Source organism: Plectropomus leopardus, chromosome 2 (genome assembly GCF_026936395.1).
Source record: "Plectropomus leopardus strain MGB_pleo_1.0 chromosome 2, ASM2693639v1, whole genome shotgun sequence".
Taxonomy (NCBI): Eukaryota; Metazoa; Chordata; class Actinopteri; order Perciformes; family Serranidae; genus Plectropomus; species Plectropomus leopardus.
Window position 1 is genome coordinate 2,402,895 of NC_142177.1, and position 26,195 is coordinate 2,429,089.

Here is a 26,195-nt window from a genome sequence, read left to right on the forward strand (position 1 = left end):
GTCCCATCACGCTGCAACACTGTCTTGGTGTCTTTTCTGGCCATGCAGAACCCTCACCTGTCCATCACAGAGAGGTGGTCAAGGAGCCCTGTCTTCTACTTTGTCTCCTAATCCACTTTTTTTTACTGCACAGATACATTTTGGAGGAATCATTGTTGCTGCCTTTTTAAATTTAAGTTGTCATAGTGAGGAAGTGGTTGGGAGTAAAAAACACAGGAATTTGACCCTATAGACCAGGGTTTATGCTGTCCAACTCAGCAAGGAACGTTTTCACAAATTTGGATTATGTTACCTACAAGTTGCAATAATGTTTTTAAGAAAACATTTTAATCCAATGTTCAAAGAACCTTTTAAGTAATGGTCCTATAAAGTTAAATGCTAAGATGTAACGTTTTGACTGCAACATTGTGAGGATGTTTTAGTAATGTTGAGAGGCTTCAGATCATAGAATGTTCTTTTATAAAACATTGCCACAATGTTACATGAGAACAAAGCAAGGACATTTTCAAAGCAAAATTCAGACTAGTTGTTGAGGCCTGAGAGTACAAGCCGCCTTTTCTTTTTTTCTAATTTGATGTCATGTTATATGTTAACAATGTCAAAAAAAAAATAAAAATTGGAGATTGTAAGCCCTAATTTTAAGAAGAACATTCTGGGAACTAAAAGAAAGCATGTTGGACTGCATTTTTTTGTATGGAATGTGCTATACAAATAAAGTTTATTCTTGGGCGGGGGAGTGGAGGTTGGTTTGGTGAATAGGTAGAGCTGGGTGTCATCTGCATAGTATTGGAAATGGATGTTAAATTTACAGAGGATATGGCCAAGCTGAAGTACAACTGATAAACAGATGGGGCCCATGACAGAACCCTGGGGAATACTGGTAGTGACAGGAAATGGCTGGAACCAAGTAATGCTGCAGAACATGCCATGTTACTTTTCTCTGAAGCCCCTTTCTCACTGCACAGAATACCCACCGACACCTGCCATGATCAGGCTTTTTAACGTGATGGAAAATGTTACAACCAGTATTCGCTCAATGATCAAATGACTGTAGTTGTCTTTGGTATTTATTGGCTCCAGTATGAGATTCCATTCGCAGTGGAACACACCCCTCCACACACACACACACACACTTGTCTGCTGCTGAGCCTTGCATGTGGCTTTTTTGTTTTTGTTTGTTTTGAACAAGTTCTGATTTGGTGCTTTTTTTATGCACTCTGGCACATTATTTATTCTCAAAAACTTTTTTACTTTCTAGATTGATTATGAATTGTGATGAGAAAAATATAAGTTGATAGTCATTAATATTGAGTAAAAAAAAAACACCTTCCAAATGCTATCATTAAAAATGTATAAAGTAGAGATGGAAAAATAATTAAATGTATGCATTTATGACAACAGTGGTGGAATGTATCAAAGTGCATCTATTTGAGTACAAGGATGAATGGAATGACAGGTTTTTGATTTTTTCTTTTTTTTTTTTCAAAATTAGGCCTTTTCTTGTTTTTGATTAATATATATAGCCTATGTATTTCGATCCAGGGCTTTTTATAAAACATTTGGGGCTGAAACCTTGGACGCCCAGGCCTAACGACACCACTGTGTATATGTATGCCTTATTTTTAGGAGGGAAAAAAGAAGGAAAACAAATACTGGCAAATGGAGGAAGGCAGTTATTAAAGACAGAGGACAAAAGGGAGAACAAGGCAGAAGAGCCTGGTACAAAAACAAACTGTCCTACCAACATTCCTTCTTACAAACTATCATTTCACTTTGAAATGCAGAGACTGCTGTAGAGTGTGTGAAAAAGCCTGAGTAACTGGGGAAGTTTTTGTGCCAACTGTTGTGTAGAACACACACTGAAGACTGTGCCGTTGAAATGTTTGAAATCAGATTTTATTGTCTTAGCTTTGCTTTCACCCCCAGCTAACAGGGGAGCAGCTGGTCCACAGGGCCTCAGCACAAAAACTAATCTAGAGGCTTTGTCACTCGTCTTCTGTAAGCCTGCTGCTCTCTAGAGATCCCAACACTGCTGAGATGTACTCTGCATCTTTAAAGTAAAATTGAGGCAGCTGGCTTGGTACAGTACTCGCTGCCGTTCCTCCTCTGAGGCACCAGAGAACTCCTTTCACACCCTCGTTATAGACTACCATGCTCCATCTACTTTAAGCAGCCATGGAACTCCTGCAGGACCGAGCATGTCAGGTTAAATATGTGGCCCTGTAACTCAAGTGGAGAAAGAGATCGGAGAACAGGTAAAAAGACTGTGTCAGGCTTCCGCGGAGGCTCAGTGTCATCCCCCGTCCTTTCTGCAGACTTCAGAAAGATGCTGACAGCAATGAGTAGAGCAGAGAGGGAGACAGAGAGATCCACAGAGAGAGCTGAGGAGCTGAAGAATACATGATGTCTGTGTAATATTATTCGACACACGAGTGGATTTCCTTTGTCAAACATGAACAGAGTCCTTTTCAAAGAAGCCTCTGGTGACAGCTCTTAGAGGACATCCTTTTGGGGACTCGGTGGCCTTGAAAAGGAGAAAGAAGCAACACATCTGCCACAGAGGAAGCGGTCTGCACGTTGATCCCAGAGTTCATTATATAGAAATGTTGCTCCAGATCCATACATTTATTTTTTATCACCCATCCCTCCGATGAACACCATATCTAATTATTTAATTACCATACATGATTTTTATCTTTGTATTCCCAGGAGGGCTGTCCATTATCTCTGTGTTGCTTGTTAAATAAGATACACAAGGAAGGAGCTCATTTTTTCTCCAAAGTGGAGACATACAACTCCCCCCATCCCCTTCCACACTCACCTAGTGTTTTCCTCACAGCCAAGCAACTACTGATGTTTTCTTTTGGTTTTTTTATTTATTATAACAATGATCAAGGTTCAAAACCTAAAAATTCAAGTCTGATAACTTCCAGATCTAAAGGCTCAACAAAAATTGCTAAATGTCTTTAAAAGGATGTTAACCTGCACAGACCAGAGAGACCTGACTGCTTTAGTGTGAGGTGCTGAGTGGGCACTACAGGACTCCCCTTGAAGGATGTGGCCAGGATGGAAATACTGTTAAAAAGTAGTGGTCCTCATGGATATGGGCAAGTAAGAAATGTTATTATAAGCCAGCCTGTTCGCATTCTGAACTGGTAAAAAAAAAAAAAAAAAAACCACCACTTTGACAGTGCTTTTGGTGTACGAGTGCAATGCCAAAAGCTACCTTTCTTGTCCGCATTAAATGCTGCTGGTTGGCGTCAGGTGAGCCTGACAGAACCAGTTGCGGTGTTATTGTGTGGTGGTGGATGGCCGGATTGCACCAGTTGCGTCACTTGAGAACGCGGCTGGACAGAACCTGTCATGTCCGCATGATACGCGGCAGGACAGTAATAACGAGGTATAAGGAGCACGAGAGTGGATGGAGGAGTAGTGGATGGATCCAACAAACCCTGAACTTTCATTTAGGAGTCCGGTGTCCACTTGTCTGAATGTGATGTTATGCCTTACCATGTGCTACCTTCCCCTAAATCCTAACCATCCATAAAAGTTTGTTTCCTGGTGTTGGTTGCCATTTGCTGTTGTTGCCTAGACAAACAGTGTAATCCCACCATGTGCTTGTGTTGACACCACCATAGTGGCATCCCGGAATGTAAATAGCAGATGCAGAAGGATACCGAGAGCGTTACTTGTTGATGTGAAAGTCCACTGCAACATGTTATGACTTGGGAATAGAATGTGATGTGTAAACCTATGATTGGTTGAAACTTAGGGGAGGCAGGAGCCTTGAAGGAGTTTTTCTCTTGGTTGCTGCAAGTAGAAAAAACTCTCACCCTCCCAGGGTGAGTGCTATGTTCAGAATTCTTAAAAGCAACTCAATAAACAGTAAATAACTGAATGTCCACACAGAATTTAGAATTTTAAGTTCAAACCTTTTAGTGAATCTTTTCAAGCAAGCAGTGAGCAGTTACAGAGCTCAGGAATGCCTCTCCCTAGCCAATAACATCAGCTAGTCAGCCTGCATTCTGACAACCTGTCTTTCCCTGATCTAGTCTTTTATACTATTACAATGAGAAAATGTGAATGAAGGTAGAGTCATCTTCTGGTTGGTTCCCCTCATTATCTGGCTCCCCTTTCAGCATGGCATCATTTTAGGATTGGTCAACTTCAAGGACAATCCCTTATTAGGAATTGTTTCTCTCTTCTAGGTGTCCTGTTGAACAAAATTATAGACACCACACATCCATTCCCTTCTGACCCACATCCATTCCGCACATCTCCTCCTCTTATCTCCACATATCAAGTTCTCTTCACGTCATGCTCCCACTCTCACAACTGACCTCCAAGGTTAGACTATCATCCAGGACACTGATTTATGCAGCAATATATCTTGTCTCTTATAAGGACTGAGTATGAACACTGAATCATATACTTAAATACTCCAACAGCCTCTATGGTATATGAGATGATATTTCTTTGTTCTCAGACAATCTAACTCCCAGGGTGACTTGGTTTCATGCGTGCTAATTGCATACTAAGTCTATCACATCTGATCCTGCTGCATCAAGTGTCTTTCTGTAGAATATCTTGGCGACTCCAATGGTTTTGATAAGAGGGTAAGATAAGAATTGACCTGAGCTCCAGTCCACTTTTCTGGCCGAGGTTTGGTACAATTCGACAAAACACAATCAAAAACACAGGTCACACTGCATTTGTTTCAAAATTTCAGAAAATCCAAAGTTACTTTGGTTGTTCCACCATGCATGATTTCTGCTACCGGGAGTAGTAACTGCAAAGAACTTACATATTTATTGTAACTGTAGATTTTGGTTGCATAATGGTTGACGTCCTTCTTTTACATTGTGAAAAGCAAGGCTTATAGGAAACCAGTCTAAATGCTGATGGTGTCATTACTCTGTATGTATATATATATATATATATATATATATATATATATATATATATGTATAGCATATCGTACATTTAAAACTTATATCATAATAATGAGTTAACCTATTGAAAGCAAGTTGGCTTGATTTTTATTTATGGAAGGAAGGCTATTGAGAAAAAGACCACCTGATAGAAATTCATAAGAAATTAGTAAAAAGTTAAAGTTAAAAAAAATACCTCGAAATTAGCACAATTAGCAGAATTTACCCTGAAAAAGTGCTTAAAAATAACTCTGTAACATAATTTAAAATATGTTACCATGATGATTATAAATACAGTTTTGTAGACATTTTTCTTTTCTTTTTTTTTTTATTCTAAAACTACTAAATCTTGCAGTTTGTGGGACATTTCTTGCCAAGTTGCTGATTGCCTTTCATCCCACATTTTCAAGAAGACATCAAACCAATTTGGTCAGATTTCAAAGGTTTAAGACCCTGTGAAAGGTATCTGAAGGATGCAGGAGCAAGAAAAGTAATGTTGACCTATGTTTCAAAGGGTTAAAGCGAAGAACTGGTAGGCCTTTATTCCACAGTAAGATTATACTTTCTGTCTTTCCTACCTGAATGTCTATTGCATTGGGTTGTTAGCAGTGGTGTAGTGGAGGGCATAGACAGGTATTTGGGGTATATTGGCCTGCTCGATTGGCTGTTTACAGTGTACCTGGTTATCAGCCAAAAAACCTTTGGAATATGTATGAGTATACGCACTTCCTCTGTTGTAACTGACCCCTACCTGTTTGTACACCCACAAAATTAACTACCACCACACCACTGGTTGTTAGTGTGCGTATTCCAAAGAAAAAACACCTAAACTGTGCTGTCTTTTTCTCAAACTGCAGGTACAACGTGGACACCAGGAGCTCCAACCTTTCCAAACATGTAAGCAGCCTTTGTGAAATCCTGTTAATATGTTCCACAAGATCAAGACCCAACTGGTATGGAGGCCTGAAACCAGCAAGATGCAGTAGATGTATTAAATAAGTAAAAAACACTTGTGACTAATTACTACTGTTAGCTAAATAATTAAAATGTAATGTAAAAAAAAAGGCTTTACAGGTTTCATCAACCTATAATAGGTTGGTTGAAAAGTCTATTTGTATCTCACTTACTCACTTTACTGACTGAAGGTAAAGGATATAAAATATAAAACGTTTCTCTTTTTAACCAGCTGACTGAGGTTATGAGGAAATTTTTAAGCTTTATATACTGAACAAAAATATAAATGCAACACTTTGTTTTTGCTCCCATTTTTCATGAGCTGAACTCAAAGATCTAAAACATTTTCTAAATACACAAAAGACATTTCTCTCAAATATTGTTCACAAATCTGTCTAAATCTGTGTTAGTGAGCACTTCTCCTTTGCCAAGATATCCCACCTCACAGGTGTGGCATATCAAGATGCTGATTAGACAGCATGATTTTTGCACAGGTGTGCCTCAGGCTGGCCACAATAAAAGGCCACCCTGAAATGTTCAGTTTTATCACACAGCACAATGCCACAGATGTCGCAAATTTTGAGGGAGTTTGCAATTGGAATGCTGACTGCACGAATGTCCACCAGAGCTGTCACTCGTGAATAAACGTTCATTTCTCTACCTACTAAACTGTCTCCAAAGGCGTTTCAGAAAATTTGGCAGTACATCCAACCAGCCTCACAACCGCCGACCACGTCTAACCACACCAGCCCAGGACCTCCACATCCAGCATGTTCACCTCCATTGATTGCCTGAGACCAGCTGCCCGGACAGCTGCTGCAACATTTGGTTTGCATAACCAAAGAATTCCTGCACAAACTGTCAGAAACCGTCACAGGGAAGCTCATCTGCATGCTCCTCGTCCTCATCAGGGTCTCGACCCAACTGCAGTTCGTCATTGTAACCGACTTGAGTGGGCAAATTCTCACATTCGATGGCGTCTGGCACGTTGGAGAGGTGTTCTCTTCACAGATGAATCCCGGTTTTCACTGTTCAGGGCAGATGGCAGACTGTGTGGCGTCGTGTGGGTGAGCGGTTTGCTGATGTCAACTTTGTGGATCGAGTGGCCCATGGTGGTGGTGGGGTTATGATATGGGCAGGCGTATGTTATGGACAACGAACACAGATGCATTTTATTGATGACATTTTGAATGCACAGAGACATCGTGACGAGATCCTGAGGACCATTGTTGTGCCATTCATCAACGACCATCACCTCATGTTGCAGCATGATAATGCATGGCCCCATGTTGCAAGAATCTGTACACAATTCCTGGAAGCTGAAAACATCCCAGTTCTTGCATGGCCAGCGTACTCACCGGACATGTCACCCATTGAGCATGTTTGGGATGCTCTGGATCAGCGTATACAACAGCGTGTTCCAGTTCCTGCCAATATCCAGCAACTTCGCACTGCCATTGAAGAGGAGTGGACCAACATTTCACAGGCCACAATCAACAACCTGATCAACTCTACACGAAGGAGATGTGTTGCACTGCGTGAGGCAAATGGTGGTCATACCAGATACTGACTGGTTTTCTGACCCCCCCAGACCTCCACAATTAAACAAAACTGCACATTTCAGGGTGGCCTTTTATTGTGGCCAGCCTGAGGCACACAAGTGCAATATTCATGCTGTCTAATCAGCATCTTGATATGCCACACCTTTGAGGTGGGATGGATTATCTCGGCAAAGGAGAAGTGCTCACTAACACAGATTTAGACAGATTTGTGAACAATATTTGAGAGAAATGTGTCTTTTGTGTATATAGAAAATATTTTAGAGCTTTGAGTTCAGCTCATGAAAAATGGGAGCAAAAACAAAAGTGTTGCGTTTATATTTTTGTTCAGTGTATTTCTCCTTTTTCAAAAGTTATTTAACAATTTTATTGTGTATGCAGCAATTAATTACTGTTACACTTTTGTTAACAGCATTTGATGTAAGCTCAGAACAACTCTTTTCTTCTTTTTTCTTTGTCAGTACCTTTAAAAATTGTTTTGAGATGTTTTCATTATGTCTTTTCAACTTTTGCTCTAACTTGTGTCTGCCTTTCCTCCCTGCCTCCCCACCTGGATGAGCAGAAGGTAGGCTGACACCACGCATCATCCCTTTGTTTCATTTCTACTTGTTATCTCATGGTCATTTTCTAAAATCTTTGCATTGTCTCAGACATACAAGAGATTCACACTGTTGCACAAATAATACACCATCTGCTCATCTCTGAGATATATTAGTGAAATATCTAAATCCAACAACTTCTTAATTTCTTTCTTTCTTTCTGTCTTTCTTTCTTTTGTTTCTTTTATTGACAAATCTCATGCCATATCTAATGATGAACTGTTTTGACACTTCACTTAAGGACCAATTTATGAAAACACATTTAGCTTTACGATGCATCACTCAACCTCCAGTAGTAAATACCAACACATTCTATCACATGTTACCGCTTTGTAGTGGACTTTCACATCTACATGTAACACTCTACCCTGCTCCAGCCTGTTCTCACTCACAACTCGTCAAGTACATCTGCTCTTTTAGTGCTTTTGGCATACAAGTGTGATGGCAAAATGTCTACGTCCAACTGCATCATGACTAGATAGCATGGGATGAGAATGTTGCTCAGATAGAGGAGTGGCATTGTTATGATATACCGGTGGACAGTTGGATGGCAAGGGGCGCGTCCACATACAACACACACGGGTGAGGTCACTTGAGAAGGCTGCCAAACAGAAGTGGTTGTATGCGCATGAAACTCTGAAAGCGTCAGGTAATGATAATGCCAGTAACCACATAATATAATGAGTACAATGTGCTTAAATGGTGGGTGGCTGGGGAGGTGGATGGGTGATACAAACAACGGCTTTTATGTTGGAGTCTGGACTTTGCTTCTTATGTGGATGTGTGTAGGGATTTTTTTTCACCTTACTATGTGCGTCTTTTGCCTAAACCTAACCATTGGCTTTGTTGCTTCATCCCAACCACTGTGATGGTCAGCGCTGCTCTGTAAGGCAACCAGATGGAATCTTCACAATAGCTGCTGATTCTAATCAACTCAACCTTCAACTCAAAGATGTAGAAGGATCAAGGATGAATGAAATTTTGGTTTTTAAACTTTGTTTAAAAAATGCCCAATAAATCTACCTTACCACACCTTACCTTAAACATAAGAACCATGCTGCTTTATCCTGTCGTGCATTTGTTGACATCACTTTAACAGCATTGCGGAGCATAAACAGCTGACACAGAAGGATACCTAAAACGTCATAAATACAGTAGATGCAGAATGTAGGCGCAATGTGATGAATTGGGATGAGAACGTGTCAACACAAGCACATGGTGGGATTTTGCTGCACATGGTTATGTTTAGGCAACACAAACACATGCAACCAACACCGGGATGTCAGCAAATGCACATGCTGGCACAGATGGTTAGGATTAGGGGAGGGAAGCAGACGGTGAGGTGTAGAAAGAAACATCACATTCAGACAGCCAGCACCTGACTCCCTTGTGAAAGTCCAGGATTTGCTTGACCCATCCACTGCCCGTCCTGACTACCCTATGGGCGCCCTCGCGCGCCCTCACACGCCTTATGTTACATCGTTACAAGCAATGTTTCAAACTGACACTGTCCTTCTGTGTGTCATGTGGACAATACAGGGTTCCGTCAAGCCATGTTCTCAAGTGAATATTCATATTATGTGGATGCTGCAGGTGCCATCTGGCCATCCACCGGTGTATAATAACATCTGTTCGGCTGCATTCTCAGCTGATGCTGTCCTGGGGCTTATCATATCGATGCAAACAGTGCCTTTTGATGCCAGGATCATATGCCGAAAGCACTGTCAAAGCGATGCATTGATAATTTGGAATGAGAATGGGCTGGAGATTTCCATCATGTGTGCCACTTGGTTTTCCATAGTTATCAGGTTTGACTGGATCTCTTTTGATCATGGCATCTTGTTTTCCATCAACCCCATGAAGCTCCTTATATACACATGGAATCACAGTTCAGCAACTGAGTGAGTGAGTCTGCAATTAACAATTGTTATTTATTAGTGCATTAGTCAATAATGTTACTATAACTAAACTAAAGTATTACTTTCATGATTAATCAATTAATCTTTTAGTCTATAAAGTGCAGAAATAGTGAAAAATGCTCATCACAACTAAGTAGAATATAAAGTGACATCTTGTCCAACCAGACATCTTTCACTCTCTATTTAATGTCACATATTACAACTGAATTAAAAAGTTCCTAACAATACAATACCATACAAATTACTAACACAAGGTAAAACAATAATATATCATATATACACACCCATATACATAAACATACATACAAGCACTCACCGGCCACTTTATTAGGTACACCTTGCTAGTACCGGGTTGGACCCCGTTTTGCCTTCAGAACTGCCTTAATCCTTCGTGGCAAAGATTCAACAAGATACTGGAAACAGTCCTCAGAGAGTTTGGTCCATATTGACATGATAGCATCACGCAGTTGCTGCAGATTTGTCGGCTGCACATTCATGATGCGAATCTCCCGTTCCACCACATCCCAAAGGTGCTCTATTGGATTGAGATCTGGTGACTGTGGAGACCATTTGAGTACAGTGAACTCATTGTCATGTTCAAGAAACCAGTCTGAGATGATTCGAGCTTTATGACATGGCGCGTTATCCTGCTGGAAGTAGCCATCAGAAGATGGGTACACTGTGGTCATAAAGGGATGGACATGGTCAGCAACAATACTCAGGTAGGCTGTGGCGTTGCAACGATACTCAATTGGTACTAAGGGGCCCAAAGTGTGCCAAGAAAATATCCCCCACACCATTACACCACCACCACCAGCCTGAACCGTTGATACAAGGCAGGATGGATCCATGCTTTCATGTTGTTGACGCCAAATTCTGACCCTACCATCCGAATGTCGCAGCAGAAATCGAGACTCATCAGACCAGGCAACGTTTTTCCAATCTTCTATTGTCCAATTTTGGTGAGCCTGTGCAAATTGTAGCCTCAGTTTCCTGTTCTTAGCTGACAGGAGTGGCACCCGGTGTGGTCTTCTGCTGCTGTAGCCCATCTGCCTCAAGGTTCGACGTGTTGTGCATTCAGAGATGCTCTTCTGCATACCTCGGTTGTAACAAGTGGTTATTTGAGTTACTGTTGCCTGTCTATCAGCTCGAACCAGTCTGGCCATTCTCCTCTGACCTCTGGCATCAACAAGGCATTTTTGCCCACAGAACTGCCGCTCACTGGATATTTTCTCTTTTTCGGACCATTCTCTGTAAACCCTAGAGATGGTTGTGCGTGAAAATCCCAGTAGATCAGCAGTTTCTGTAATACTCAGACCAGCCCGTCTGGCACCAACAACCATGCCACGTTCAAAGTCACTTAAATCACCTTTCTTCCCCATTCTGATGCTCGGTTTGAACTGCAGCAGATCGTCCTGACCATGTCTACATGCCTAAATGCATTGAGTTGCTGCCATGTGATTGGCTGATTAGAAATTTGCGTTCACGAGCAGTTGGACAGGTGTGCCTAATAAAGTGGCCGGTGAGTGTATACACAAATACACTTCTATGCACACACACATAAACACATCCATCCATGTAGACATATGCACATACACACATACTTATATATATATATATATATATATATATATATATATACATACACACACACACACACACACACACACACACACACACACCAAAGTTCGAAGAATCCAGCAGTGGCATCCAAGGGTTGATAATCTAACTGAGCATATACATATTGTCATTAACGTAGACTGCTCATCATTTCCCCATTTGTATGCACTGTCAGTTTGCATTGCTGTGGTTGTTGTGCTGAGCAGGAACAATTTAAATTCACTTTCCTGTTTGGTAATCCTCTCAGAGGGATGCCTGAGAACCTGAATATTTGTTCTTGACCAGGTACTGTCCCCTATGAATAACACACACAAGAAGCACAGGAGGTTCTCTCTGACAGATTAGACATTTTTCTCCTGGTGTTGCACACCACAGTAAATCTGATTACTTTTACCGGTGGTTTGATTGATAACAAGACACTGCACCTTTGCCCCAAATGACCCATTGCCTCTAATTGGACTGCATTGTGCAGTATTAACTGTATGCTGTCTCCTCTTCTCCATCAAGGACTTCCTGGGCCAGATGTTCTGTACACTGGGGGAAATCCTTGGCTCAACTGGCAGCAGGCTGGAGAGGACACTCTCGTAAGTACAGCATACACACAATGTGACTAGATATCAGAAGGTCTCCAATTTAGATTTGTGCAAAACTCCAATGATCCGTTTGGAATGTAAATAAAACACAACTGCGAGATGACTGAGTTTCCACTGAGTGATGTTATGTGACTTCTCCTCTGGTGATAACATTCCAAGAAGCGTGGCAATGGATGTTCATTAGCAGGTTTATTTCTATTGCAGTCACTGCACAGCCATCATTATTTCCAATGGCAGACCACATAGGCGTGTTAGGGTTAGGGTTAGGGAGGGGAGTTAACACGTTACACGTGGGAGCAGCCGTGATAGTCCTCGATTTCACAGAGGAATTGTAGATTCAAAACTTCTGGATGATCCGCTCAACTTTTGACCAGTTATATGATACAATAACACCTCTTGTAGGGCCTGCTGCATCACGACCGAGTAAGCGTTGAGTTAGAAAAGCCCAAAATAGTGTTTCCATTGCAGTTTTGCAAAATGAAGCTTCTCAGAATTATTTGATTTTTTTTTTAAATATGGTTTAAAAAATGACCAATGAATCTGACGGGTTTCCACTAGGTGTATTTTATTGTCGCAATTTCATTTTGTGCAACTTGAAGTGTCATGGAAAGAGAAGCACCCAGGGCTCTCTGGGAAGTGTGTTTGGAACAATGATTATTTAATGTTATCCACAAAATGCAGAAACAACAGCTGATGTTGTGCTGTTGTATACTGATTCATTCATCACAAACAAATCCTTAAAAATCATGGAGTTTGGTATTAAATTCAAGTGTTCAAAGGGCTGAACTCGACACTTGAATCCAGTTACCTGAATAAACATGTAACGGTAAAAATTCAAAGTAACATACACTGGTTTTGCTGAGGTACAGTCACATCACACTGCTTCCCATTCACTTCAATGTAGATATGTGTAACTGAGAAATATAAGTCATTTCCAACAATGCTGTCCATGTGCACAGTCATATTCAATTCTTTAATCGTGAGAAAGCCAAAAAACATACATAAAAGAGATCTTCCATTACTTGAACTCTTTTTCCTGTTGTTCAAGCAAAGGTAACCTTGACCCACACACTTAATACCACATAACCAGAACAGACTCAAGATAATTGACAGATAACAACAGATACACTGCAGACAGAAGCTAACTGCTTCAATCCAAAAAGGTCAGTGCCTAGGCCCAAAATCCCAAGCTGGCCGAATCCAAAAAAGACAAGTGAGGTAATTGTGTAATTATTCAACCCGCCTACCTATGAACCCAAAGCAACGCAGACGCCAAACCTCCCCAGCAAAAAACAACAGCCCCCTCCCACAATGCATGACTTTAATATCCAGGGAACATTTGCATGTCTTCAGTTAAAACACACAGATTTGTTGGAGGTCAGGTCAGGTCATTGGCACTACATCAGCCAACAGTGATGTGCGTTTGTAGATGGAAAGTCAGTTTTTGAGCAATGTGCCTTAATTTTGTTCAGCAAAAAAATGGCACATGGCTCTCACACTTTTTACAGTTGGACCTCACTGTTCAACATGTATTCATTCAGGTGTATGTGGTTGTAGAAGGTAGAAGGTAGATTTATAAGTCACATTTAAACTTTGTTTAAAAAATGAAATTACATCTGTCCTTGATCCTGCTACATTTGATCTTTAAAGATTCCTTCTGGTTGTTTGGCATGCTACAGCTGATGGCATCATACAATTCCTGCAGTGCATTTTTTAATTTGCATCAGAGTTTTGGCTTCCTTATGGCTCCCAACAAGGTCTGCCCATCCAGTGCAACAGCTTGATCAAGGATTTAGGGGTTAACCATGTTTCTGTGAAGATGTGACTGGAGCAGTCCTCGATCTCCCGTTGCTGAGTGAGCCTCAATTACATCTCATCCACATTGGTCAGAAGAAGGCTTGGTAGAGGAACAGCTCTTGGTCCAAGTCGGGTCAGCCTTGCCCTGATGCTGGCTCTCCTCCCTCTCTTTGTCTGGTGCTTTTGGTTACATTTCTCCTCTCTGGTCTGACTGGCCGCTTGGCATATGCTGTTTGTGGGGATCCTCTCACAGTCTGCTGCATTCAGTCCAAGCCCCACACAACTTTTCCTGATGTTGATAAATGTGTGTTTATGTGTGTGATTTAATGTGTACAGTATACATTAATCCACATTTAAACAAATGTAAATGCACCTAAGTCACTCATTAGTCCCTTGCCTGATGTTAAAAGGCATGCTAAAATAATAATTAAAAAATACAATATGAAGATACAATATGTATGTACAATGGATTAAAAAAAGGCACACAATATAGTTAAACATGTACAAGTAAAATTATACAACACAGTTTGATGATATGAGTGGATAAAAATCCGAATAGCTGATGATGCAGGCACACTATGAGTATAGTCATTTTAAAATAGGTTAATAAAAAGTAGCAGGTCATGTATGTTGAAGCAGTAACTGTGCAGATGCTGGTGATGTGAGTCACCCTGATGAGAGATGCAGTTCCACTCTCAGGGCTGAGATCTCTTGTCAGTATCTTCTGTGGCTACCTGGCAGTCTCTTCATGATGAGGATGAAATGTTGGTTGAGGAATCTTTATGAACATCATTATGGACATTGCTGGAAGTCATATGGTGCATCTTGCACCCTGACTTCATTCAGCAGGACAGAAGCTCCTGGACTAAAGTTAGACTAATGTCCAGGCAGTCAGCAGTTGCTTCAGATATAATTAAAGCGTCCTTGAGCTAAGCTTTTACGCTTCAACAGAAGCGACTCATCGGTCAGTACTGGAAAGCTGTGGTTATACTGGGAAGCTCCCAAGTGTAAATGTAGCCTACATACTGAAGTATAAACAGTATGAACCAGAAGTCATGTTTACTTAGTATTTTCCATCATTGAGTGTTTTTCAATGATGGAAAAATCTGAAGGCCATCTGTCATTTTTGACAGATTGGAACACTGAGGGCGAGCTCCCGTTAATTTAAAAAAGCCAGTATAAAGACGGTCCTCACATAAAACTAATCTGTCTCTGTAGTAGAAAAACACTTTTGAAACTGGTGCGACATGACTAAATAAAACAAAGAAAAAAGGGTGCTTTAGGTCAAGACTATGAGTTTACCATATCATATCGTACTAAATAATACCAGTATGATTTTTAATATGATAAGAAAAGTTTATATCGTGATAATGCCAATATTTTGACTTTGTGGTGTCGCTTGGACTTTGCTAAGCTTGTCTTTTTAGAGGCATAACTTATTTTTGTTGGCCAAATTTTGTATTATATCTTACGTAATTTTGATCTGCTCCTGTAGAGGTATTATTATTTTATATAAACCTTGTTGTTGGCCTAGATATTATTTATTACCTTCTTTTTGGCTTGTGCCTTTAATTGATAGGACAGCTTTAAGAATGAAAAGGCGGAAAGAAAGGGATGACATTCAGCGAAGGGCCGCAGGCTGAAATTGAACCCGCGGCTGCTACAGCAAAGACAAAGGCCTTTGCACATGTAGTGTCCAGTAGCTCACCTTGTAGAGTGGATGCCCCAGGTGTTCATTACTTTTTTTAAAAATATAAATTAAGTTAAATATTTTTCATATTTTAATGTCTGAATAGTCCTCAGAATTAAAAGTTTATTGCTCTTAGAAAGGGTGAATATGTATTGATATACTATAATATCATCATTGGAATTAATTAGTCTCGAAATGACAATATTATCAGTCATGGTTTGGCTGCGGCTCTGGTGGGTTGAGTGGGTTGTCCTCTAATCAGAGGGTTGGCAGTTTGGCAGCAAGGCACTGAACCTCAAATTGCTCCTGATGCTGCGTGTAAATGGTTACTGAGTAGGTGGCACCTTATATGGTAGCCTCGGCCACCAATGTGTGAATGTGTAAGTGGGTGAATGTGAAGTGTAGTGTGAAAGCTCTTTGGGTAGTCAGAAGACTAGAAAAGCGCTTTACAAGTGCAGTGCAGTCCATTTAATAGTGATGCCACTGATAAGCAAGACAGAAAAAGAGGGATTGATTTCATGGAAAACATCTCTCATCCGCACAGTCAGTGTCTCTGTTCATTTTTTTCTCTCCATGCTCTAATAAATTCATAATTTGTAAGCTTGCTCTGTATCAATAAAATGAATGAAACTGAATGAATGAAATCAAATGCTATTAGACATGTTTTATCATTAAAGGTATAATTTGGCCGTGCTTGTGTTGTGGCTGCATTGATACTGTACCTCCGGCTCGCCTTGATCGTGGTCTTGGTTTTGCCATTGTTGTGGTACTGTCTGAAGCTGTGTCTGTGTCCTGGGCCTTGGTTGTGCAGATGCCGTGATCCTGCTTGAGGCGACCTTCTCCTGCCATTATTATGAGTCATGCCTCCACTAGCAATATATGGATGGGACTCTTTACACAATGTTTGCATATAGCATTGCATGCTATCATAGAGTGCATTTAGTAATTTTACACCTAACATTATTGTTATATGACATACTTTTGTCACCATTATTGCTGTTGCATCTCTCCCACTCTCTACTACTCTCTTCTCCTCTCTCTTTCTCTTTCCTTTTTGTCATTATTGTAATTTAATTGTTATATACGACAACTATTGCATGTCTGTCCGTCCTGGAAGAGGCATGCCTCCTCAGTCGCTCTTCCTGAGTTTTCTCTTGTTTTTCCGCCATTACAGGGTTTTTTTTTCGGGTGGAGTTTTTCCTTAGGCGATGTGAGGGTCTAAGGACAGAGGGATGTCGTATGCTGTGAAGCTCTCCGAGGCAAACTTTGTTGTGTGATAATGGGCTTTATGAATAAAATTGACTTGACTTGACTTGACTTGACTTGACTTGACTTGACTTAGAATCTGTAGGATTTTCCTAAAAAGACAATATATAGACTCATACAAAAGTAATCCCTCTAAATCATCACTCATGACACACTAGAAAAGTGTGTTATGTGCATGTATTTTATCTGCAGAGACTCTGGCCTGTGTTTTCCAATTTCCTCCCCACCCCAACCTCGGCCAAATAACGGTGTGCAGGTACAGCCCGTTCTCATTCTAAAGTCGCCAATAACCACCGCTTTTTCAGTGCTGATGAAGATCCAGATGCCAATAGCCACCTTTCACGTCTACATGATACACTGCTGGATGGTGTCATCTAAGAACGCAGTTGGACAGAGCCTGTCGCAGTGTTATTACATGCTGGCAGATGGTGGGATGGCACCTGATGGCAGGACAGCATCAAATTGAAACGTTGCTGCTAATGACGCAATGTAAGGAGCTCAAGGTCGCCTTTAGTGTGGCTGGGACGGGTGGTGGATGAGTCCAACAAACCCAACTTTCATGCATGGATAGAGCATGGAGTCTGTTCACTTCCCGTCTGTATGGAATCCTAACCAGCTCTGCCAACATGTGACGTTGGTGACCCAGCATTGGTTGCCATGTGCTTTTGTTGCCTAAACATAACCTGCAGCATCATCCCACCATGTGCTTGTGTTGACATCACAGTAGCGGCATCAAATGTAAAGAGCAGATGCAAAAGGATACCTGAGTGTAATATGTAGACACGAAAGTCCACTCCAAGGAGGCCACATGTGATGACTTGGGATCAGAACGTTGTGACATTTCCTGCATAGTACATCTTTAGAATATATTTCTAGCCCAACCTCTGCTATGATCCATCCTGGAGATATTAAAGTTAAAAATGACACTCTGCCACTCAAGGTGTGTCGCTAAAATACCTGCTACTGTAAGAATATAAAAAATATGATCCAATTCCGAAAGACACCTGTGCGCTCTTGATCGATCCGTCCCTATCACCTTGGCTGCGGCCAGCAGGTCTGATACAGTGACAGCTTCTCTTCCCTCCTTTGAGAGAGCAGAGCAGCGATTGGTGTGTTGGCCTGAGGCTGACAACGTGACACCAGATGAAGCTACCGTTTCACCACGTGCCTTGTTTATGACTTTTGAGAGCCTGGAAGGCTTCCACATGTTCTGTCTATAATTAGATGGTTGTTGTAACTGATAAGCGGCCATGTGTGTGTGTTGGAGGCATGCTGATGATGCTTTTGACGAACAGGTAGACACTCCCAACATCCTAAAATCAACTTCTGAACCGATGCCACTCATTTGCAAGCTTATTTAAACTTTAAGGTGATTAGAGATTCTCTTTTATTTTATTTTATTGGAGACATAAATAAGGACTTAGGTAGAATGATATCCCCTGTCATACTGTATGTGTCCTGAGTTTTCATAGGATTGATTGGTGAAAACCCTCCGCTAAAATAAGAACATAAACAAAAGGAGAACTCCACTTCAGAGTCATAAAGCACACATTTAATGATCAGCCACCTATAAATCATATTCCAGAGACCCTCCTCTGTTGTCAGAGCTGATTGGGCTGTGAATCCCTCGCTGTCAGTTATCTTTGTTGAAGCCTTTGGGAGCATTTCTTAATTCACACAGCTTGTCAATGACAGCGTGAAACTGATGCCCTTGGATGCCACTGCCGGATTCTACCAACTTCAGTGTGTGTGTGTGTGTGTGTGTTGGGGGAAAGAACTGATGCCTGGGTCCCATCAAGTGAAGCTATATGACTAAAATGCCAAATCTTAAATAACTGTACCTCTTGCCATCTTACCTGAGGTAGATGAGAAATTTGATATCTATATTGTGTGTGTGAGTGTGCGCGCGTGTGTGTGCAATTCAGCAACAAGTTCAGTGTGTGTTTAGCAAACTGCTAAAGGTGAAAACTTATAAACTCATTTTCCTACATTAACAGAGCCCCCAGAACCCTTCTATGGTCTAATTGTTCCACCCAGAATCCTCTTTGGGAATTCTATCCAGAACCTTTCTACTCTCTAATGATAAGAACCCAGCTTAGGGTGTTCTACCAAGAACAGTCAAATTACAAGGATTTAGAAACAACCCACCCAGTGTGTTTTATAGAGGACCCTTTTTTAATCGAAGGATTTTATCGAGAACCCAGATAGTTCTACCATGGAACCTTTTATATTCCAAGATTCCAAGGATTTCATCTAGAACCCACTCAGGTAGTTCTATAGAGAATCCTTTTTTCCCAAGTATTTGCTTTTACAGCCAGGTAGTTTTATTGAGAAATCAGTACAATTTCAAGGATTTCATCTAGAACCCACCCAAGGGAGCCCTTAAAAAAGTAACTGACTACATTACCCATATCTCTCTCTCACTAATCGCAGTTTTAGTTCAGCATAGAACCCTTACTTTGAAAAAAAAAACCTTGAAAATTTCTTTAAAAAGGTTTTTTGTTTTTTTAATAAGCAAATGATTCTGGGTGGAATCTCAGCCTTTTGGAAGAACCCTTGGGGAACCTTCTTTTCTAAAAGTGTGCAACATCTTAACATCAGTTGAAAGGCAACAGTGTGTGTGTGTGTGTGTGTGTGTGTTTTTGTGTGTGTGTGTGTGTGTGTGTGTGTGTATGTGCTTGTGTGTGTGTGCGTACATGTGTGTTGGCCATGTCTATCCTGAGCATACAGTATCTCAGATGAAATTGATGTCGATCCTTTTATCAGACTGTGAATTTCATCCATGCATGTTTCAAAAATTAGTGGGTCCTGATAACATATTCATATTCTGATTTTATGGACTTGCCTCCATGTGGATGACTGACGATGCTTCAACTCTGATTTGTATTTACACAAGCTCTAAATGATGGAGCCCTCTGACACATCAATTTCTACTCAATGTCAGAAAGTTTGCTCTGCACACACAAACATCTCACAGTTCAAATGCAGTTTCAATCAGAATTAAAGCTGCAAGCGGTGATGAACGGGCCCTCGTACCTCCACGCACGTCGGGGCTACTTGCTGGACGCTGACTGGTGCGGCTGCATCTCTCTGGGAGAGGGCAACACTGCAGTGTGAAAAAGAAGCCAGCCTGTGTGATTGTGTCAGGGCTCTCTGGAGCTTGATACCTGTGAAGTTTCTTTAGAAGGTGTTTGTGACTCTCTCTGACTCTTTCTCTCCCTCTCTCTCTCTATGTGAGATGTAGATTCAAACCTGCCACCTCCAGAGGTGTGAAATGGGGAAGCAGTCAGCCTGTGTGATTGTGGGAGGGCTAAATTTGCTGTAATCTACTCCTTTTATATGGCTGAGATTATGGTAAACAATGGAGTAAGAGCTCTATCTGCTGGACAAACTATAGAGTGCAACTATTTCAAAACCACCCCAGCATCATTTTCTGCACTGCAGCTTTGTTGAAATTTTCTAGGTGGAACTCCAGAGCCATCTAGACACATCAAAGCAAAGAAAAGCATATCAAATATCACATTTTAGGATTTCTGATGTGTGTGCCACGTTTGGTGAGTTTTGGTGCATGCCTTGCCCCTAAAAAAGTGCTTCCGGTTTTACAGCAAATAATGTGTAACTTTGGCAACAGCGTTTGATGAAACTCAAGTTTCATTTCTGTGCATCATGTAGGTCTTTACAGTTTTCTAACTGAATATAAAACTTTGCCTTTCCTGTGTCAGTAGGTGGCACTCTCATTATCACTTAATATTGTCATATAGATGTGTTCAGGGCAGGACTTTCATTAAACATGTGAAGTTTGGGGCAGATTGGACCATTCACAGCAGAGTTATATACCACTTCCTGTTTACTTCCTAGTTCATAGCAGAACATGCAAATTAGATGCCTCATAAGGCTCACACAGTGTGATAACTTTTGGTGTCGAAGGTCTTATGAATGCAGCCATTACATTTGAAGTCAATCTGATGAAAGCTCTAGGACAAGTTCTAAAAATAACGACCCCTGAAAATGGCCAAAACTACACCAAAATTAAAACCGTTGGTTTTACAGTATGGCACCAAGAGACTTTTTTTGTAGGTCTTGGGGTGTTACACAGGCCTCCAAAATTTTGCAGGTCTAGGTAAAACGTGCTGCAGGGGCTGCTTCGTTGAAAATCTGTAGGGGGCGCCACTAATACATTTCCTCCCACCCACGCACGAGACCATTAAAATATCAAATATTTCACCAGACCTGATAAGTATGCAAAGTTTCATGAGTTTTGGAATACGATAAAGCCCTCAAAAAGGCAATTCATTTGAGAAAATAATAATAATAATAATTAAAGCTGCAAGCAGCGATGAAAGGGCCCTCGCACCCCCATGAATCTTGGGGTAACTGGCGTGACTCCAACTGCCCCAATTTTTAATTGTAGTGAAAGTCAGAAAATGCATGCAGAAGGTTTGGACCATTGCTTGACATATTTCACATGATGTAATACTTCCTAAAACCACTAGGTGGCGATGGAGACAACACAAAATCAAAGTCATCCTGGTCCACATCATTTGTAGACCAAACCATATAAATTGCATGCAAATCAAAGGATGATATTGTTATGCAGCATACTTCCTGTTGCCAGTAGGTGGTGCATTGAGTATCACATGTTGATGTGTTCAGGGCCGTAACCTGTTCACACCTGTAAAATTTGAGGCTAATCGGTTATTGCAAACTGAAGTTACAGAAGCTTCCAGTTTGGTGGTGAATACTGCATTGTCACAGCAACATCATTCATTGAAAACGTGATCTTTACAAGGAGGCATCATAAAAGTCTTACAGCAGCTTTTGTTACCAAGTTTGAGTTGAATGTTCCCCTGTAAGGGGATGCAACTAAAAATATAAATCATGAAAATTCCTGTTTCCAGAAGGTGGTGGTATGCCGATAACTCAAGTGAGCCATGCAGATGTGTTCTTCTCTGTACTCTTATCAAGCATGACAAATTTGGGGAAGATTGGACAATGTCTGGTTTAGTTACAACAACTTCCTGTTTAATGGCGAAACATCAAAGTTGACAACCTAGCCATGCCCACATAGTGTGACGAAAACTCAGAAACTGAAAAACGTTTGATGTCCCATAATCTTTCATTTCAGTGAAAGTCGGAACAAGCAGGCGGAGAGTTTCGATCCTTCAGTTAGATATTACATATGGGGTATTACTTCCTGTGGCCACTAGGTGGCGCTGGGGACCACACAATGCATGTCATCTTGGTCTACATCATTTGTAGACCAAACCATGTAAATGTCATGTAAATCAAAGTATAGTTGTGATAAGAGGCTTACTTCCTTTTGCCAGTTGGTGGCGCTATGATTATCATACTTAATTGACATGTTGATGGCTTGGTTCAGGGCTTCACCTTGATCGCACCTGTAAAATTTGGGACCAATCAGTTGATGCAAAGTAAAGTTACAACAACTTCCTGTTTGGCGGCAAAGACCATTTTGTCCATGGCAACAATGTTCATGAAAAACCTTTGACATAGCAAGGAGGTCTCAAAGCTTTTCTTACCAAGTTTGAGCTGAATATGGTCAACCTGTAAGGAGGTGCACATCAAAATATAAAACATATAACTCCTTGTCTCCAGTAGGTGGCCCTGTCATGATAACTTGATAGAGTCATGGATGTGTTCAGGCCAGGCCCCCAGGAAGTGCGCCACCCTCTGAAGCAAAATTTACATAGTGGCTAAATGTGGAACTACAGCATCAGGTGATGCACACTGGCCCAGAAAGACTTTCCCCGATTTGCTTAACATTGGGAAAGAGACCTTCTCAAATCACTTGATAATTTTTTTGAGACATGTTGACTTTTCAGAACGCATTTTTTAATAGCCATTATTTAAAACATTAAGTCCTAAAGACGTAAAATGCACCATTTTCCGAATGGAGATTTGGAATTTGTTTTTTCTCCAGACATAAAATGAGCGCGCATAGGACCCGCAGGACTCTACCACATGAAGCGCACATGTAACTCTTGGAGTCCCTGACACAACACAGGCTTTGTGCCAGCCGGAGTAATCAATATTTTTGAATCATAATTCATCATTTTTACCATTTTCAACTCATCCATACACTGTTGGCTGTAAAGCTGTAATATGGTCGTCTTACCGTGTCTGTATCAGAGACCGTATATACAGTCTGCGGTCTGTATTCAAACTACCAGTTATCAGTGAGCAGCGCGGAGCACTAGTGACAGTTACTAAACAGTACTGAACATAGTATTTACTTAAAGTTGAGGTGTGTAATAATACACGGGGCAATATTACAAGGTACCGCCTTTTATCATATTTTTGTCGGCACAACACATTTTGATTCTGTTAATTTAATTTCTCCGGTCGTGATTACGATATGATTCCCTGATAAACTGTGTGTGTTTGTGTGTGTGTGTGTGTGTGTGTACGTGTGTGTGTGTTTGTGTAGAGAGAGAGATCAATATACAATTATCTGATTATCTTGTAAACATTAAAGCCAACTGCAGCGCTATCTGTATACCGCTGATTAGCTGCTGTTGCTAATAAGCTAAGCTACTAAGAGAGGAATGCTTGTGAATGATCGCTGTTCGCTTTGAGCACTTGACTCGGGTAACTTGTGTGAGCGAGCCAGTGAGTTGGAGTCAATACTCGGGTACACTCGGCCACACTCAGCCGCGTTCGGCTGTCGTTAATCACTTCTACGCATGCTCTATGGGCCAGTAGATAGGTATTTTACACTTTTCTAAACCCGGAAAAGAGTTTTCTCTGCTTCATGCGCTGTATCCAGATTTATAATAGATCCATAATAGACCGTTCAGTGCTCGGGCCCTAAATACTGACAGGGATGATGATAACCTGTAGGAGGAAACCTATGATGGCACATGGGCCTGAATTGGAAGAACTTTAAAGCATAGACCCACACCTGACACACTGACATGGAAATGATAAAGTATATTGATCCTCTTTTAATGGCAGACAGGTTTCCAAGGCAACTGAGAGCGTGAAGTGTACTTTATATTGTGTGCAGCTGTAAAATCCAGCTGGGTGAGCCATTTCCTCCATGCTGCTCCATTCTTCTGTGCTAAAGATGACATCAGAGCCATGGCAAGGATTCTATTTTCAGACGCTGGGTGGGGAGAGGAAGAGAGCCCTGTGGCATTTAACACGTGGAGGACAGGATTACGAGGGAAACCCACCTCAAGCACCTAGTCACGACTCACGCTCCTCTGTTTAGGCAGCTCCGAAGCTCTCACAGGCTAAAATATGGGTCTGTAATAACAATCACTCACCTGCTGACCTGGACTGAACCGCCTCTTTTGCTTTGGTAATGTAGTCCAATCAAGCTCTGCATAAAGTAGTGTAGCTACTTTAACACTTGACAAGACTCACTGGAAAAAGGTCTGCTTAAGGTGCAGTAAATGTGATATTTAAGATTCCCAAATAGAAACAGACCATAACAGATCTGGTTGGAGTAGTTGTTGATGAACACTTCTGTTTTGTAACAAAGAATATATGTGGACTGAAATGTCAAACCTAGTTCTCATTCCCAAATACTGATGCATGATCAGCGTCTATCTGTCTTTAATTCCAGTGCACCGTGCAATCTTTAGCATCTGTAAGAGATGCACCAGACAACTAGTTTCAGTGTATGTTCCTCCACAGCAATGACCTCATTCAAAGAGTGTGAAATGCCTGGTGATGCTTGACGATAGTGGTGGATTTGTCAAATACACACAGGACATTCATCAAGAAGACGGCTGTTTGTGTCCCATTTGAAACCAAAAGTCAACGTTAAGTTTTTAACTACATACAACACGTTCTCATCCCAACTTGTCACATGGTGCCACTCTTTCAGTGACCGTCTACGTCTATTTATGATGTTTTAGGTATCCTTAGCTGTTTACGCTCAGGGATGTTGTTACAGTGATGTCAACAAATGCACATGCTGGGTTGACGTAGCGTGGTACTTATGATTATACATCATCACATGGCAACCAACGCGGATCGTCAGGATGGTTCGGCAACAGAGTCACGGATGGTTAGATTCAGACAAAAGAGGCACATTGTAAGGTGTAAGAAAAAAATCCTCACATCCACACGGGAAGTAAATCCTGCACAAATTTTGGTTGTTTGTGGGACTCATCCACCTCCCCACCTTCCTGCATATATGAACTCTCATGCTCCTTATATTACGTTGTTACCATCAGCGTTAAACCTGACGCTGTCCAGTTTCATTCAGTTGCATTCTCAAGTGACAGCAACTGTGTGCGCTGCATGTGGACACACCTGGTGCTGTCCGACAGTTCGCAAGAGTATGATAACAGTGCCAGTGGTTCTGTTCTAGCGGGTTCTCATCTGACAAAAGTGGCTTTTGGCTTCATATGTGTATGCATATATATATAAAAACTATGATAACAAGCCTGATGGAAAGTTTAATTTTACTGTTGCTATTTTTATTATACCACCTGTTGACATGAAGCGATGGCTGAGAGAGCTATGACCTGCAATGATTGAATGGTATCCATAGCAACCAGCATCATCAGGCCCACCAGTAAGGCAGGTGTCTGTAATAACAGGAGAAGGGCACTCATGATGCTATTTTATATAAAGCGTCTGTGAAATATTGATTGATTGTCCTTCACAGTTTTATTATTCCAGTGTTTAGCATATATTGACTGTCTGACAGTCACCTCTAAAATTGTGACTTTGAGGTTCAGATTAAATATGCAGATTATTGCACATGTGCACGCCCTAGATTTTTCTCTCCATTATTTCTCCAACTGCTTGCAACTGACATACATACATGATTTTTTTCTTTCTTTTTTGTCAGTTATTTCTATCCAGGCTCTTTCTTTTTAATGACACCACACTTCTCTGCTCTCCAACAATTTCTCCTCAGCTGCCTCACACATCAAATTGGTTTGAATATGATGAGGAGAGATCCAGGCCTGCTCCTGTGCTTGGTATTTACAGTGCAGCCAGTGTGAAGCTCTCAGATGTGAAGGACTGAATAATGGAGGGGGGTATTGGGAGGTCTTGAGTCCCTCAGAGCCGTAATTGATTTGCTCTGTGGCCCTCTGAGCTGTGAGGTCTGTCTCTGCAGATATCTGTTGACACACGGCCCCTCGCTTGATTCCACTTTGGTCTTCAAATGCAGTTTTTGACAAACTTGTGCTGTTAATCTCAGCCAAACCAAATACTTCACACAGCATAGTCATCTGAGGTTTGACAAAAGGATTATTAATGAGCAGTGCCTGTATCAGCTGG

At 41.2% G+C, this 26,195-nt stretch overlaps 1 protein-coding gene across 1 annotated transcript in view; it reads left to right on the forward strand.

The window, feature by feature from the left end:
* The window catches only part of LOC121949536 (copine-9-like), a 246,154-nt gene that overhangs the window by 97,777 nt on the left and 122,182 nt on the right, over positions 1-26,195 (forward strand). The window contains exons 5-6 of the mRNA XM_088082828.1: positions 5,789-5,828; positions 12,087-12,166. Coding sequence (XP_087938954.1) covers positions 5,789-5,828; positions 12,087-12,166 — 120 coding nt within the window. The remainder of the gene's footprint in view (positions 1-5,788; positions 5,829-12,086; positions 12,167-26,195) is intronic.